This window comes from Corvus hawaiiensis, chromosome 3 (genome assembly GCF_020740725.1).
Source record: "Corvus hawaiiensis isolate bCorHaw1 chromosome 3, bCorHaw1.pri.cur, whole genome shotgun sequence".
NCBI lineage: Eukaryota > Metazoa > Chordata > Aves > Passeriformes > Corvidae > Corvus > Corvus hawaiiensis.
The window spans coordinates 23,295,657-23,313,282 of NC_063215.1; the positions used below are offsets into that span (position 1 = coordinate 23,295,657).

The 17,626-nt window shown below is 35.7% G+C and overlaps 1 protein-coding gene across 2 annotated transcripts in view; it reads right to left on the reverse strand.

The window, feature by feature from the left end:
• The window catches only part of CSMD1 (CUB and Sushi multiple domains 1), a 1,116,955-nt gene that overhangs the window by 382,523 nt on the left and 716,806 nt on the right, over nucleotides 1-17,626 (reverse strand). For both annotated transcript variants that reach the window (XM_048295968.1, XM_048295967.1), the window contains exons 6-7: nucleotides 15,161-15,273; nucleotides 2,281-2,358 (exon numbers count right to left, since the gene is read on the reverse strand). In XM_048295968.1, the coding sequence (XP_048151925.1) occupies nucleotides 2,281-2,358; nucleotides 15,161-15,273 (191 nt within the window). The remainder of the gene's footprint in view (nucleotides 1-2,280; nucleotides 2,359-15,160; nucleotides 15,274-17,626) is intronic.

Below are 17,626 nucleotides of genomic sequence, written 5' to 3' on the forward strand. Positions count from 1 at the left end.
CAAAAACCCTACCAAAAAAACCACAAAAAACCCAAACCAAAACAAACAAAAAAAACCCAGCAAACCCCTCTTGTTTCCCTGGGGATTGACACAATATATAAAGAATTTTTTTTTTTTTTAAATTGAGGCACCTATATCCAAAAGCCATGCTTTGCTACCTAACTCTTTATAAGATGGCAGATCTGAAAGAAATCATCCAGGAATGCAGGCAGGTCCAGGAGGAGGAGAGTGAGCTGTGTCTATACATGACTGAAATACTGAAATACTGTTCTGCATTCCACAAGGAATTATCAATAATGTTATTATCATTGGTAACACTGGTAACATCTTCTACCTAATCCTAACAGATTTATGGCACTGTGAAATGCTTTCTGCAGCTGCTTGCAGGTTCTGCTTGTGAGGAAGAGTTGTGGGAAAGCTGCAGGTCCTGAGATGCACAAGGTATGCTCTCACAGCATTTGCCATGGTGATATTTGCATTCCATCTATCCCCCATAAACCACAAAGCCAAAACTAAGCTTTCTGCTTTATAGAGAGAGAATATTAAAAAGACCTAACATACAAAAATGGCACGAGGTGTTAGTATTTAATGTATCTTTTTTTAAAAATTGCTAACTGGCATCAAATGATAATATCCACTCTTATTACTTCTCTGAAGCCAAATCCCCAATTACCTTTTCTGTCTACATAAGCAGGGGCAAAAAAAATGGTTAAATACTTAAGACTTACATCAGGAAGAGCATCAAAATACATTTGAATCCAACTTTTTGTATTTTAATCTTACAATTTTTAAAAGCTTTATATATGTAAAAGTAATGGTAATAATAATATTGCAGTTAGATTTATGTTGGACAGAAGTAACACATGAGAATAAAGTTTTACAAGTCAAAACACAAAGATAAAAAAGACAATTTTCATTTGAGGTAAACAACAGACTGCCTTATAATAATTTCTTCCATAGCCTGTCTTCCACTTTCTGTAATTACATGAGGTGTTTGACAGCATGTGCTCTGAGAGCGTTAGCAGAGATCACACAGGTCCCAAAAGTAACTTATAAATAATGAAATAATCACCCATTCAGATACAAACACCAAAGAGATGGATCAAATTTTTCTGCTACACCTTGCATAAAAAGTTCCCTTTGAGTGCCACACCATCAATGTGCAATACTTAAAGCAGAAAATTGTCATGCCTCTTTTGTTTCAGTGAGCCTCCCAAAAACTCACTTTGCATTAAACAATGCATGACAGAAACACAGAGACAAAACCATATCCCCTAGACATCAGCTTTCAAGACTCTCACTCTCTCTGCACTTGCAGAATAGCACACAATGAGGCAAACACAGCATAGGTTTCACTTCATTGAGTTCAGTGTTATTACATGAGGAATTAATTTATCTGAATACATCTTAGTCATTACATTAACACTTTTAATGAGTTCTGTGTGAATGCTGGCCTAACCTCTGGCTTTTTTTTTTTTTTTTTTCCTGGGCTAAAGGGACTCTCAGCTTTCAAAATTCAAAAATATCCTCTTTTTCTTGATTCAAGACTGGCCTAATTAATGGAAAAAGAGCTCTCAGGATATTAGTCAGATTGCCAGTTCAGAGAAAGTGATGCTCAAAAAACTAACAACCTCATAGTCCCACAGATAGCATTTTGATTTTAGCTTTACCCTTTACCCATGGAAGAAGGTGTAAAGAGACCAAACAGATGTCATTCCAGAGTGCACTATGCATGCAATGAGAGGAAGGTGATCTCCATCTTCTTGAGAAGCTGGGAATTACAGCAGTTCTTAACCCACACTGTGCAAGACTGGAGAGAGGCAGTCACCAGACATAGTGTGGCAAGGCGAGGGCAGAATTTAGCTGTGATATTGAGTGAGGGGAGTTTACAAAGTGTGAATTTAGATACAGAAAATTCTCAGATACCTTCACTGTGCCCAGTACTGAATTGATGAAGTCTACATGGCACCGTTCTGCCTGGATTTCCTAACTTGCCATGTGTCCCTGAATTCTAAATAACCCAATATACAAAAATGCTGCAATAAATAAAATGCAGGGGGTTTCTATATACCGTATTTTTGAGATTTTAAACCACCATATTCTTCTTTCTACACTCAATAGAATATTATCAGTGGAGTTCTAATTCAGTGACAACTGAAAGAGTAATAACCATTTTATGACCATAGCATCCCAAAATCCCTCTCTTTGATTTGTGTATTTATAAGGATTCCAGAATATATATGCAGTCACTAAAAAGAAGGGTATAAACAAACAACTTACAGACAGAATTTTTGTGGTTGCTGTCTTTGCTGGGCAACATCTTGACTCCTCTTGATTTCAGTTCAATTGCTTTTTTTACTGAGAAGACAAGCAAGCAAAGAGAAGATAATTCAACATTAAACCTCATTAAAAGGGCATATAGCAGCAAAATCATGCATTACAATAATACAAAGCTATATAGGAAACCTAAAGCAGGTTGAAATAACTGCAGCTTCTGTGATAATCCAAATACATTTTTATTTTTTATTTATTTTTACAAAAATACAACCATTTATCATGTTTCAGAAGATGTCCTTTTTAAACAGACATTATCAGGATTGGCAATATTTTGAATTCAAGTTTCTTTACGTTCAAAGAAAAGAACAGCCTGTCTTAACAGGTATGGATTTCCTGTGCTTGCCATTCCATATAAGAAAATCTTAAACATTTAAAACATTTTTTTCTTACATAAAATGTACATAACATTATCTACACATATTCAAGGACTACAAGCTTTAAATGTGATATTCACATCTGCTTTTATTTGATTCACTTTTCATCAGGAGGCATTCTTTTAGTTGCATTTCCTAAGGAGATTAACACAGTGTGTTACATTATTTGGCTCACCTAAACCCTTTTGAATCCACAGGGCAATTTCAACTGAATTAGAAAGAAGAAAGAGAGTAAGGGCTCTCAAAGGGGCAAAGTTTTGTGAGAAAGAACAGATGCATCAGAGGTTTAATATCTTTTTTCTCTGTTTAGTCAGCTGAATGGCTGGTAACATCCCAGCTTATCTCTATTAAGTAGTTAGGGCACCATAGGTGGGATCAGGAGCCAAGTAGGAAGAAACATGAGAAGACAGTAGTGCAGCTATACCTTAAGGAAGACACAGAGTAGGATTTTTATTGTAATGGTAAGACAAAAGTGTAGAAATGTAGGATACCTTCACAGGATATTAATTAGTTCTGTGGGAACAAATTGAGCAATGGAAAGTAAAATCAGACGTAGAAAATAATTGTGGAACAAGCCTGAACAATTCAAAACTATTGTGTCAAAAAACAATAGCAATTGCAAAATAGCTGATGCCTGACTCTGTATCAGAATGCTAATGACAACATCATGATGCATGTCAGTTACCAAAAATTACAAAAACCTGTAATCGTTCCCTGATTCATATTAAATACTTTTTTCCTAGACCTTGCAGGGGTTAAGAATATCAAAATGCACTTATTTATCCAGGATACAAACAGAAACAAGAATTCAACTCAAGCTAATTCAACTCAACTAATTACTGCCATTTCTTATATGGCAGTAGTTAGTACCTCACAGCATATAAATTCATTCTACAGAATGTCAGTTATACTTTTGTCATTACATGGTATAAAATTTATAATTACTACAATATACACTGATCTGTATGCAAAGATTTCTAAGTGAAGTGGTAGAAACAGCAAGTTAAGAGGTCTTTAAATATTGCATCAAGAATCATGATTCCATTGTATTTATATCTAAATTGGACTTCTAATGCTTTTGCAACCTCAGAGCGAAGGCTTTTCTTGACTATTGAAATTGAGCAAGTACTGCAGAAAGTACTTTTTGCGCTATGTGCAAGTGCAGTCATTCATGCCTAAACCTGGAAAACAGGTGTTCAAATGATGAAAGATGATTGAAACACAATTGTAGCTGAATAGTATGAAATGGTTATGATAGCAGTGTGCTGTTTTCTTCTCAGGAAGGAACTGTACATTATACAGAGACATCAATGCAGACAGTAAGATTAATATCCCCAAGGACTTTTGGAAGGGCAAACTTCATGGATATGGTTTTCTTTGGATTAGTTTCTAGACTTAGGTATGAAAATCTCTATCAAGTGCCACCTTATGTTCAGTTTTTAGGCTGTGTAACAAGTCTGTTAAAAATAATCCACATTTAATGGGAAATGAACAATACAATTCTTGCAGTGAATATTTGGGATACTGTCTGGATTGTGGTCCCTCCACCAGTAGGAATTTATCAATTTATCAGTATCTGTGTCATGTAAAACATGTGAGAAGTTCTTTGAGGATTCTGCTTACAATATTCTTTGAGATATTGCTTACATGGATGAGTAGTAAAAACACTGAATTATTATGCAGTGAACAGAAAAAAGAACTATATTCTCTTTCTTCTCTTTGTCCTGTGACACTGTTTTAAAGTAAAAATGACAATCATCACTCAAATTCCTTGTGACATTTCACTCTTAAGGGCATTTGTTACACATATTTGAAGCCCACTTCTTGAGAATGAGGAAAAATTATACTCACCAGCTTTATTTGAAATAGAGACCACAAATTGAGACAAGAGGCTTTGACTTGATATATGAAAAGCTTTTTGACTGTTATGCATTGAAACAGGTCCTGCAGTTTCTATCCTTGGATTTTTTTCATATGACAAGAAAAAGGCATTCCGTATCTAACTGAAAAAACATTAGGTAGGGGACTCATAATACTTAAGATCAGTCATTTAAATGTATGTTTTATGAAGAAAAATAGCTAACTCAAGAGGGTGATTCATCCCCTGCTAAGATAGACACAACGAATCCTCCTCTGTAGATGCCTTTTCCTCTCCATAAAACATAACAGAATTACATAATACTTGCTGAAGATCTGTCTTTACATTTTAGACAGTAAACATTAGGTGGAATGTGCACTTATGCCTGGAAAACTTTAACAGCCAAATGTACGTTTGGCTCCAAATATGGAGGCATATGGATCTAAGAGGTTAAGTAGGATAGTTTGATATATAAAATGCAAACTTTTGCCTCTTTTATACTTGAGTGTGTAAGTTTTCGCATGTGTCCTGTATCGTGTTTTTCTTGTAGTTTTAAAAGGTATTAAGCAAGCATAATCTTTAAAATAAAAGCTGTTCAACATCTGAAAAAGAAAAAGAGACTACTGCACACTGTGGTTCGAGTGAACCAGTTCAGCCCCTCCTGTAAATAAAAGATATACTCTAAATTGCACATTTTATAACAATTTAAATTGCATTTGAATACCTTTTCTGAGACACTTCTCTTTTACTTCCTCATTGCTCCCTCATTAAAATGGTTTTCCTGATTTCAAAGATGATTTTCCATTTAACATTACAAGAAGAGGAACGGGTTTACATTAATAATGCCAGAATTGAATAGCCCTTTCCACCTTTTAAGTGACTAAAATCTGCATAGTCTAAAATCTGCATAGCTTTCTATTTCTATTCTCTTCATTTAAACATTCAGTTAAGCTTACTGAATTCACTGGCTTCACCTTTTCTGTTAATCATAACTTCAAGAGTCTTTTGGAGATGAGTAACCTATTCAGGGAGGAGGGCAGAGAGCTGAGTGCTGTAAGTCCAAGACAATCTTATCAGCCTACTGGAAAGCACCAGTGGTATTCCTTAAACTTTTGCTACAGCTGAAAAAAACTCAGCCGTGAAAGGAATATATGCCTGGTCTTATTTGAATGGATCATAAAACTTTCAAGTTGTAAAGCTTCATTCAAATCTACTCTGGTTTCCATGCAGCTCTTAGTTTCTAACATATTTGAGCATGTGTGAAGAAAATGCATTTTACCCTAAACTTGGATGACATGTTTTTCCCCAATTACCCAAATACATGAGTATCTTGTCGGTTTTTCTTCCGGCATGAAATAACCTCCAAGACTTCAAATACTGGCTACCACTCAAAGCTAAAATATTCTGACATCATCTACTGGTATTTCCTCAAGCTGCTCTGCTACTGCTCTGCTGAGTTCAGTTCTTGGCTGCCTTTCACTGCAGATTTATCCTAAGAATGGATATTTGAAGGTGAAGAGAAACAGCATATTGCCCAGTATCTGGTGATCACAAGAAGCACCTTTCCTGTCCAGCCTGAAGCTCTGTGTCACTATGAGGAATATATATATATATATATATATATATATATTTTTTTTTTTTTTTTTAAACAGTTCTCTGGTTTTGTTACAGTACAGAAAAAAACCGCAATATTTTCAGTATTTTTTATGTATGATAAATATCTATTACAAAGACTTATACTTTGCTTTAAATATTTTTCAGAGTTCAGTAAAAAACAGTGATGTGTTTGCAAGAACATTCATGGGATTATTCTTGAAGAAAATTAGCAAATTTATCTCAGTACAGTGCTGAATTCATCAATTTCCTTTTGCTTTCACTTCACTGTTCTGATTTTCTTCAATTGAGTAATCCTATTGTGAAACAAAGTATTTTCTTAATTCAGATTGAAGAGTCCGCTCCAGTGGTCTGTTTGCTTTGCCCTGGTGCCTAATCTTTTCATGTTCTCCTCCAAAGACACAATTATGAGAATACTACCTTTTTTTGGCTTTGGAATAAATAATCTACAGTTTCACACTTCGCAGCACCAGTGTTCTCTCCATATTATAATTATGGATCAAACATTTCTTTCTTATTACTCAAAGTCATGTGGGACCATAAACAAATTGTTACCTCTTTCTAGGTTTTCTTCTGCTTCACTATGGCCTGTTGTACCATGAATTCTTTCTAAAAGTTTAGTATTTATGAGAGTAAGAAAAAAGCAGTCAATCTTACTATTCACTTCAGTTTATGAAGGGAATTCTATAATAATTTTGTAAATAAAACAATATCCCACACTCAATAACCTGGAAGGATCATTACAACCTTTTCCTCTCAGCGACCCACTTGACTTTTTGCAGAAATATCACAGTTTTCCGTAGGATCTCTAGTTTAAACCAACTCACTGGAATAGTCCATCCCTTTTCAGTTTCTCTGTTCCCTGCCTGAAGAGTATTCTAATACACTCCCCCAGTGTTTCTCAAACTAACAGCTTTCAAAATCTTCCCTACTAATCGGTATTATAACTCCAGAGAGCTTCACAGCAGGCACAAATGTTTCTACTATATGGCTACCTGTAAAAGCTGTAGGTTCATGATCAGTTGGCTTCCTTGTTCCATCAATTCAGCAAAGTACTGCCTGTCACTATCAGACCTTCCACCTGCTCCCTGTGCTGGAAATCTCTGCATGCAGTACTAGTGAATAAGTGGCACCAAGACAAATTGGTGTCACAATGGATTTTTACACAAATCTTTCTCATTCTGTGTGTATAAGCTGACACAGGATCTGCAAGTTTAAAAAGGAGCACAGCCATTTGTTTACCATTAACCTTCTCTTTGTCTCCTAGCTGGCCCCTTGCCCTGATGGACTGCCTTAGCTACTTTGTGCTTTGAATGTATGATATATCATAATAAAACCAGTCCAGCAGGCATCAAGTCTTCAATGACTGCAGATACCCTCCACGGTTCTGGAAAATTGTATCAACACAATTTGCTCTGTGAATATACAGCATTACAGAACACACTGGGCAGTAGTTTGTAGGAATTGTGTCCAAAAATAAATCATAAAATGAGATCCACTCAGTTCCTTGTTTGAATGCCACTTCAACTATAGTCTTTTGAATAATTCTGGGGAGGATAACACCATGCCAAACAATGGCTGAAGTCTGAACTGCTGTTACTAAATTGGTATCTTTTTAGTGTTGATATCATGAGGCAGCTATGTCTGAACCTTTTTAGCAACATTTCACTAGACACTTAAGAAAGAAGTATTACCTGTGGCAGTACTGGACTACACATTTAACAGTGGTTGTGTTAGCCACAGAAAGGAATGGTCAAGAAAGATTGTGGATTATCTCCTTGTTGATGTTTTCATATCAAGACTGGTTTACTCTCTTAATAATAAAATTCAACAAGACAGAAATTATTGTCTCAGTACCATTTAAAGGAAAACTATACTCAGCATCTCTTAAGAGCTAGAAAATAACAGGGCTTTCTGACTTTTTGATTTTATCAATTGCTTTTATTTAATTTCTTTTTGAAATTTACTATAAGTAAGAATTATAAATTAAACCCCTGACTAAAAGTACCATGCATCAAGGAAATACTGCAAATTCTTTTCACTTATTTAAAACATCATTTCTAGGATTTTAAGGAATATGTAGAAAGAACGGACATGCATTTATAGGCAGACTTAGTGAATTATGAAAATTCATTGAAAGAACTAGCAATTGCAAGTTGATTTACATTATTTCACTTATGGTTTTCCATTTGTATACATTTATTTCAGCAGCCTCTCTTATATTCATTGTTTGACTTCAGGATTATCTGTTTGTTAAATCCTGAATTACTGAATGTAGTCAAACACAACAGATTGATAACTTCTGTTATATAATTATTAAAATACCTAATACCTTCTTGAACCTCTAAAAACTTGCCAAAAGTAGAATAGTTTATTTGAAACACTCTGCAACAGAGACCTGAGTTACTGTGAAAGTAAACACACCCATTAATCACATTTTGCTTTGGAAACGTTCTTATTCTGTTCTATTTCCAGGAATTTTGAAAACAAATATTTAACTTAAGAAGATTAATTTTAGCTGTATAGATAAAGGTATTGTGCGGTTCTTTCCTCTTCAAAAGAAAACCAAAAATATTAAAACAACCTTCTATTGTTCAGAAATAAGCAAAAGCTAAACAAGCATACTGTACGTGCTGTAAACAAGAAAAAATGCAGGAGATTCTTTATCACGCCTTTTAAGTCATTCTGTGTACATTGATAAGCTCTGTTTCTGGGAAGTGCTAGGTTTTCATCTCCTAGTAAGCCTGTTAATGATACCTCACTTCTGGGGAATTTACACATTTATGAAGCGCTGGCAAATGACAAACCACATACTCTGCAACTCCCACTGAATATGCAAAGAATCTTCGTGTATCAGCAGAGGTGTGGGTAAAGGAATTAAAAAAAAAAAGAACTAAATGACTGTAACGTCTTTTCCCTCATGGCAATGCCACCAAGGAACAAGGCAGAACAAGAACTGTATCCAGTTATATCTGATGTGAGTGTTCATTTCCATGAGACCAATGTTGCTGGTATGACAGACATGAAGAAGACAAGGCAGAGCATATCACTGCAATGAAAATTTTTCTGGTGGTTTTCAGGGCCATTAAAAACCATGCCTCCTTCTGACTACAAACTCTGAAAGTATGAAAAAAAATTCCACAGGAAAACACAGAGAATCTGGGACATAAATATTTTTATTGACGAAATCACATCAAAATACAAAAAATGAAATGAAAATGACACATGGTGTGTGGAGAGAAAAAAACAACAAACATCAAAACAAACCCTTCACTCTATACCTAATTAATTTTTTAAATTTTAAAATTTTCTTTAAACTCCTACTCTACTCTGGTAGAAGATGGGACAATAAATATGATTCAAAGGGAAATCCAAACACCAATCATGTGGATACACCTTTTACACTACAATTTTTTATTTATAAATTCAGCTCACCAAGCATTTAAAAAATATATTTATTTAATGCATTAAGATGTGCAATTCTAGTAGTGCTATTTTTTTTTTATGTCAGTAAGCTGGTTTTCTTGACCATGCTAATAATGGGGCACTAAATATTGCCAAAAATACAAGATAGAAAGATCTGAAAAAATTGCTGAACAAATTAATTATGCAAATATTTAAATCCAATTGGTAGTTCCAATATTTTAATGAAATAAATTATAATAATTCTGTTTGCCTAATCAAAGAGCAAACAAAGAAAAGAAAATTAAATTGACTGCTTGTTAGTATTAGTTTTGGCTGACTGGAAAAGACCAAGTTACAGCAATAATATAGCTATGATAAGATGATAATAAACATGATATTAATTTGATATGAGGTCAAAAGAGTAATTAAAGTATCTGTATGCTAACTATATAAAAAGTCTGATAATCTGAATTCTTACTAGGAAAAGAAAAAAAGTTTCTTATTCCATTGTTGCTCAAAGAGGTGCATTGTGCTGCCTCCCATACTGACTTGCTATTGAAAAGCCAGTGATGTTGCTAGATATGTTATGTTAATGTGGTGATTTAACACCAGATGGAAATTAAACTCCAAGTAAACCACTCCCCTTCACCTTAACCTTTCCAGTAAGAGGGGAACAAAGACAGACACTATGGGTTGAGATAACAAAAAGGAAAAGAACAATGGAATAAGGAACATGCAGTAACAGCAACAATAGCAATAATAAAAGTATACAAAAATAGAAGGTATTTTACACACTACAGGAGTTCACCACATTGACTTAGTTCCATGGCTGCTGGGACAAAGATAGGATGGTGGATGCTCCCCATAGGTCACATCCATGCAGCCCCTGGGACAGACAAGATGGTGGCCACTTCCTTTGGCTGGTTCTCCCTGTCCCTGAGCCCAAAACAATGGAAAACAATGGTGGACAAACCCCTGAAAGTCAGATTGTCTGTGCCATGCCACGCTGCCAGTTCAGAAGCTGGACTTGACCCTGCATGGCTGCTTCTGGCACTGGCACTGAACCAGTTTCTGCTGGGGTTTTGACTCTGCAAAACAGGGGTCCTGCTTTTGTCAGCACCATGTCTTGGGGACACAGTGGCTTTACCATGTCTCCAAGCCATGTCCCAGAGGACCAGGAAGGGGATGAGTGGCAGCAGCAGAGGACAATCCCGACAGAGCTGATCTCAACAATCAACAGTCTCCCCAGTGGAGAGGCAAAATGAAGTGCTTCTGGGGTGTGCTCACCTTTTCTCGCCCCCAAAACTACCCCCCCAGCAATGATGTGGCTGGTCTAGAACAGCAACCTGGCCCTGCCCACATGGGTCTAAGGCCTGCCTCCTCTGCATCCAGGACAGTGAGGCAATAAAAAGCTCACCTCTGCACAAACAGAGGAGCACAAGTACATGATGGTGGATGGGTGACACAAATGCCACCTCACCCTGGCTCCCCTGGGACCACCCCAGGTCCATTGCCACAAGTGCAGAAGAAATGCAGAGGGTCCTGGGCAAGTGGGGGAACCTCCATGCCAATAGAGACCCAACCTCCATCCCGGCCTCCCCAGGGCTGTCCCTGGTGAGACCCAGCCCCAAGGGCTGGGGCACAGCTCACTCTAGGAGCTCTCCAGTCACTTCAGAGACTGAAGAGGGGCCCTGCTCAGGGACACAGAACTCATTGTGGAGGAAAAGAGAAGAGCATTTTGGGTTTGCACAAGGCTAATTATGGAGTATTTAGGGGAGGAACCAACATCAGGGAAAGGGATGGATTAAAGTGGCTTGGGAAGGAACAGGTGTGAAAAAATACAGGAATAAAGTAATGGCAAGGAACAGTTGCATGTAAGCTGGGGCTGGTCATTGTGGTTGTATGACCATGCCCTGTGTAGTAGCTCTATCTGCAGTGACTTTCAGGATTGAGGAACTCCAGTCCTTCATCGTCTAATTCCCAGTGAAACCACAAGAGGTGTGTGAGATCAGAACAAATAGATTTAAATAGATTCATACTAAAAATATAAAAATGTCAAAAAAATATTTGTGTATTGGGTTTTAGTGGCAGCTTTTTTGAGGGGGGTAGGGGTGCTACAGGGGTGGTTTCTGTGAGAAGCTGCCAGAAGCTTCTCTCATGTTTGACAGAACCAGTGCCAGATGGTTCCAAGACTGACCTGCCAGTGGCTAAGGCTGAGCCCATCAGCGATGGGATAACATATTTAAGAGGGAAAAAAAGTCACTGTGAAGCATCAACAGCAACCAGAGAAAGGAGTGAGAATATGTGAGGGTTGAGCCTGTTTTACACCATGGCAGTAACTGGCGAGTGATCTTTTGCTGTCCTTATCGCAATACATTTTCTCTTACCTGGTGAGGTGCAGGAGTGAATGATATTGATATGGTGGGCACCTGGCATCCAGCCAAGGTCAACCCACCACAGTCTTTATGATGCAATCTGAACATGGACAAGCTACCATTTTTTTAGGAGTATCTTGTGATTTTGTTTCATGAATAACCTTATACCTGACAGCTACTGAGAAAAATCTATATAAGAACTCTAAAATACAATAATGTACTATCTGGCAAAGCATAAAAGCTGCTTTCATTTAATATCTAAAGACTGCAATCAAAATTACTGACTTGTCTATTTCCCCAAAACAATGAAGACTATTGTTCTTGTGCAGCATAATTATACACCTTCACCACACACACATGGATGAACCAAGCAAGCAGTCATAAAGAGACAGCACAGACTGACTTTAAAGGACTATTCTTTCTAGCAAGCAGCAAAAGGAGAAAGCAGCCTTAAGTAACATCAGAAAACAGAGTCCTGAATGCCCTGAGGACAGGTGCTCAAGATTTAGAATTTCTGGAAAAGCAGAACAATCAAAAGGATTCCTTTAGTTTGGTCTGATAATGGGGACTCATATGTTAGTGAAAATGGTTACATTAAAAAGTCTATACAGTTACTTCAGGTGTCTCAAAGACAGAATAGCTCAATATATCATCGTATCTATCCCAACTACATGTGTGTATTCTGGAACAGTCTGTTTAAACTATTGGGAATAGTTGCCCATAAGGAAATGTGTCTTGGAGGTCTCAGAGTCATATAGTCTGCAATGTAGAATTTGCCCAGCAGACAAATATAAGGATTGTGTCTGGAGACAATCAGACATTGGAGGCATCGTTTCACTGATATGTTTTGTGCCTGAAAACAAGGTTGTGTATGTCACAAGACTTTGTTTTTGGTGGGGTTGTTTTTTTGTTTCATGATCAGTTCAAATAATTATTTAACTTGAGAAAAGCACCTAAGATGGAAATCTATGTCAAAGCTGTTGAATTTTAGCAGAAGTTTCTGAAAACAAAAACGTAACAGAGAAGCTGAGGGAGTTGGGACATTTTAGCCTGGAGAAGAGAAGGCTTGGGGGGGATTGGGGTGGATCTTATTGGTGTGCATTAATACTTGATGAGATGAGAGGGTGTAAAGAAGGTGGGCCCAGAGTCTTCATGATGATCCATTGACAAGACAGGAAGCAATAAGCACAAATTGAAACTCAGGAAATTTCACTTACAAGTAAGTGAAAACCTTTTTACTCCAAGGGTAAACACTGGCATTGGATGCCCAGAGAGGTTGCAGAGTCTAATCTTGGAGGTATTCAAAACCCACCTGACATAGTCCTGGGCAGCTTGCTTTAGGTGACTCTTGTTTGAGGAGGACAGCGGACTAGATGAGGTCCAGAGCTCTCTTCCAACATCTACCATTGTGCAATTTGTGGTACCAGTAGACTACTCTAGCTGAAAATACTGTTACTTCTGCTTAGTTTTTAAATACACATATAATATAATTACTAATGCTGTATAATAAAAAAGGAGTTAATGAAGCTGTTAGATTAACCTGATTTTTATAACACTCTGAATTTTCATCCTATGGGTCTTGAAATATTTCTCCTATGTTTTAACACAGCTGATGCTTATATCACTAACACAGGAATTTATTTAATTGCAACTGAGCCTGATAAGATAGCTAGCTGTGTAATCCATGACCTGTCATGTAATTCAAAGAACTTTGTATTAAATACAGTAAATTTTATAAACCTTCATTTCAAAATTATTATTTAAATTAAGAAAGGAAATTTTTGTAATTGTAAGAATTTTAATTGCAATAAGATACTTCCACTTGTCATTCAAGGTATATTCTACATCAGGGAAGTTTACACTTATACCCAATATCTGATGTATTATGCAGATCAAGAGAGACACATCTGAAATAATGATCTCCCCAGATATTTCCCAGAAGTTTTAACTCCTTGGTGAGTATTTGTCTAGAGATAAGACATAATGAAGAACAACAAAAGCTATTTTCCAGTGTATGTAACTTTATCCCAAACTTCCCCCTTGTTATTCTGTTGAATCATGGTTTTCTGGTGCATCAGCAGGACAAATCACATTGTTTTCGTGAACCCCAACTAACAGACTTAAGACACACAGAGTTAACATAAGCAGTGCATTTACATTCATAGTCCCCAGCAGTGATATTATATATGCATCCTTGGTAAACTTTGGAAAAAATAAGTTGTAAGTGCAAAGGATCACATACTTGTGCTGAGTTGCCAAAATGAATTGAAATTTTAGATTTTTTTTTTTTTAATGAAATGTTCAAATCATTTTTAAAACTAAAAGAATGATGTATATTAAATGCTTTTGTTGCACATGCATGCCATAGTCACCAGAAGCATATAGTTGTTGCAGTGTATTTGTCATTTCAAAAATGATAGAGGTCCCACAGTTTCAGGAAAAAAAACCAAATGTCTAAACTCCTAAAGGATTTGATGGTGTGGGGGGTAAAAGGATTGAAACAGCTTATGTAAGTGCAGAATTTAAAAGCACAGATCAAATAAGGAGCTTTATCTTTTTTCAGTATAACTACCATGTCTTTCATCTTGAGTAATGATTTATAAAGTAGAAAAATCAATAAAGAATCCATTCAAAAAAATCGCATTTTAAAAGGTATCTCATGAACATAAGTAGAAATGACAGCAACACTGACATCCTCTTGTCTTCTTTTGAGGTTGTATATGCAAATATATGCAGGAGCCTGAAATATAATTTGTACTATACTATGGTTGAGTCAAATTTCCAAAAGATGAATGTAGCTTCCGGATAAGAGCTAGATTTTGAATCATGAAGGAAGACAATGTTTAGATAGGAGCCTCCCTTTGTATAGAATTGACTTTTCTGCAAGTTACATTCCAGGCATATTTTTAAAGCAAAGATCAGACTGACTGCAAAGAAATTTATTATTAAAAAGTGAGCAAGCAATTACATACTTAGAGCAAACTGCATTGTGAAGCACACACACTTTTTCCAAAAGTAAATCTCTAGAGATGTTTGATCACACAAGAAAAACAGATATTCAGCGTAAGAGCAGTAGTAGTATGAGTCAGCTTTTTACTATGACTGTGATATTTAAACATATTTATCAAATTCCACCACCACTTTAGTGATGCTTAAAGGTAAAGGGGTTTTTTTGGTGTGCTTTATGCATTTCCTACCTTGAAACTGAGCATTAAATCCCTTTCGTCGGTGATTGCTGTCAGATGTAAAATGGAGTCGTAACCAGTTCTTACTGCTGATAACTGGAGAAGGTAGATTCATACCACTCAACCTGAAAAAAGAAAAAACAATCTAATATTAATGGTAAAAAAAAAAATTCAGGTGTACTATACTTAAAAGAGAAAAAAACCCCCCAGACCTCAGAATATGATAGAATATAATGATTCACTGTCATCTAATCTCAATGTATTACTAATTAAGTAGCTGCTATGTTGGGAGAAATAAGAGGGTTTTTTTTTCTCATTACAGCTATTTTTATGATTAAAACCTGTATTTCCAAACTATTTTTTCATGATTTAAAGAAGAAAATCAGTCTTGTGAGAGTGTGTGCACACAAGTATAGGTGTGTATACATGTGTCAAAACATTCAGGAAAAAATAAGCTTATTCAGTTACGACAAAAATCTCATCATCTGACTCCTTGCTGTGGTAGTTACCTCACAGGAAGTCAAATCTCAAGTATTAAGAAATGTTAAATATGGGTTATGGATGCTATCTCTTTTTAAGTTTGGGTGGTAAATTATTGGTACACAACTATGCTGGTAGAACTGATTTTGTGTATATTAAGTCCTACCCACATTTAATAAGAAAAAAGAGAAGTCTAAGCACAACTGCATGCAGGCTACCCAACTTGCATAACTATGGATATAAAGAAAGTGCACAAAGAATTTTTCTAATACAGGCAACAGGCCCTTGGGCCACACTGGATTATTCATTGTCATTCATTACACTACACCATTTATTAATGGAATAGCTACCGCAGAGAACCTGATATGATTTAAATTCACGTCTTAGCTTATCAGATGGTAAACTTCTATTTTGTTTTGCATGATCATGCTCCAGATTTCAAATTTTACCTTTTTTTTTTTTTTTTTTCCCTGAATAACTCTGGAAAACTACACAAAATTAAGTTTCTCCTTTTCAAAAATGTTGATTACTTGAAACAAAAGTCAAACTGATGAATATCAGAAATTCCCAGCTAAGATATCATCTGTGTGAGGATAGATTTGCCAGTACTAGAGTAGACAATACATATTTTTGGAGCTAAAAAATAACCAAACTGAAATGGGATTTAGTCTCTCTCCAAAATTAATCAATATAGTGATATACATGCCTTTTTCCATCATAGTATGAGATATCAGTTTCATTAAATATTCCAGATTACTAGGAAACCCATCAAGTTAATAAATAATGATTCTGGAGAAGTCTATTTAGAACCATGGCTGAATCCCCTTTTCTTCTGCAATAGAACAAGACCAACATATTGAAATATAGACATTCTTAATAGATGTTTTTTTAATCTACTTAGGACATGCAAACTACATCAAAGAAATTTCATTTTTATTTATAATCTCATTTTCTTTATCTATTTGTTAACAACATAAGGGACACCCAAATCCTACTTAAAACCAGCTTTGATTGAAAAAAAGGGTTGGTCTTTTACAAGAAGATTTACACGCTTCATTTTAGACATGGCATTCTAGAGTTCTTAAAGGTGTTGGTTAAAACATTCAGACTTATACATGTTTCTACATCTCATTCAAATGGACTTTTATACTTTATATATTCTTTCACACACACTTTAGACTATTTTAGAGCACCACTCTAAATATTTCTATCTACAAACTGGCATTTTCTGTTTCAAATCTGCTTAGAATTTGGGTGTGCCTGTAGAAAAGGAAAAGAAAAAACAAAACCATATGCAGAATACAGACTCTATCTTTGCTAGTACCTCTTAGCTATTGACAAAATGTATGCTAAATTTAAAAGTTTTTACTATATATGGGCTGTAGTTCATATCACTGAACTGATAATTCATTTGTCCAAGTACACAAACTTACATCCTACAAACCCTGTTTTGGGGTTTTGTTTTCTTTTATAAAAGAAATATACACACATTAACAATCTATCTAGTATATCCAGAGCTCTGAATTTCAAAGCTGGCAAAACTCTAGGCTGAATATTAAATTGTAATATGAATTACATTGTACATTAATAAAAGATTAAATGAACATCATTATAAAAGCATGTTCATAGCAGATCTTTCCTTAGTTACGTTTCTAATAAACAGCAATTTCCCAGACAGACAATACATAAGATATTTTCACATGTATGTGAACTCTGCAAGGAACCACTAAATAGTCTCAAATCTCCCCATAATATTATGAAAGATAATATTAAAATGACACTGAGAGATTATTTTACGCAACCTATTTTAGCAGAGCTCTAATTTAGCTGCATGATTTCCTTCCTACTGAACTCTAGATAGGAATATGTTCTTTAACAGCAATGCTGTTTGTGTTTTAACTGGAGAAAGTTAGAAAGTGTAAAAAAAAACTTAGTCGTTATTATCAATTCATATAACTTCATATCAATTCCTGCTTAAGAGACTATACTATTTAAGGT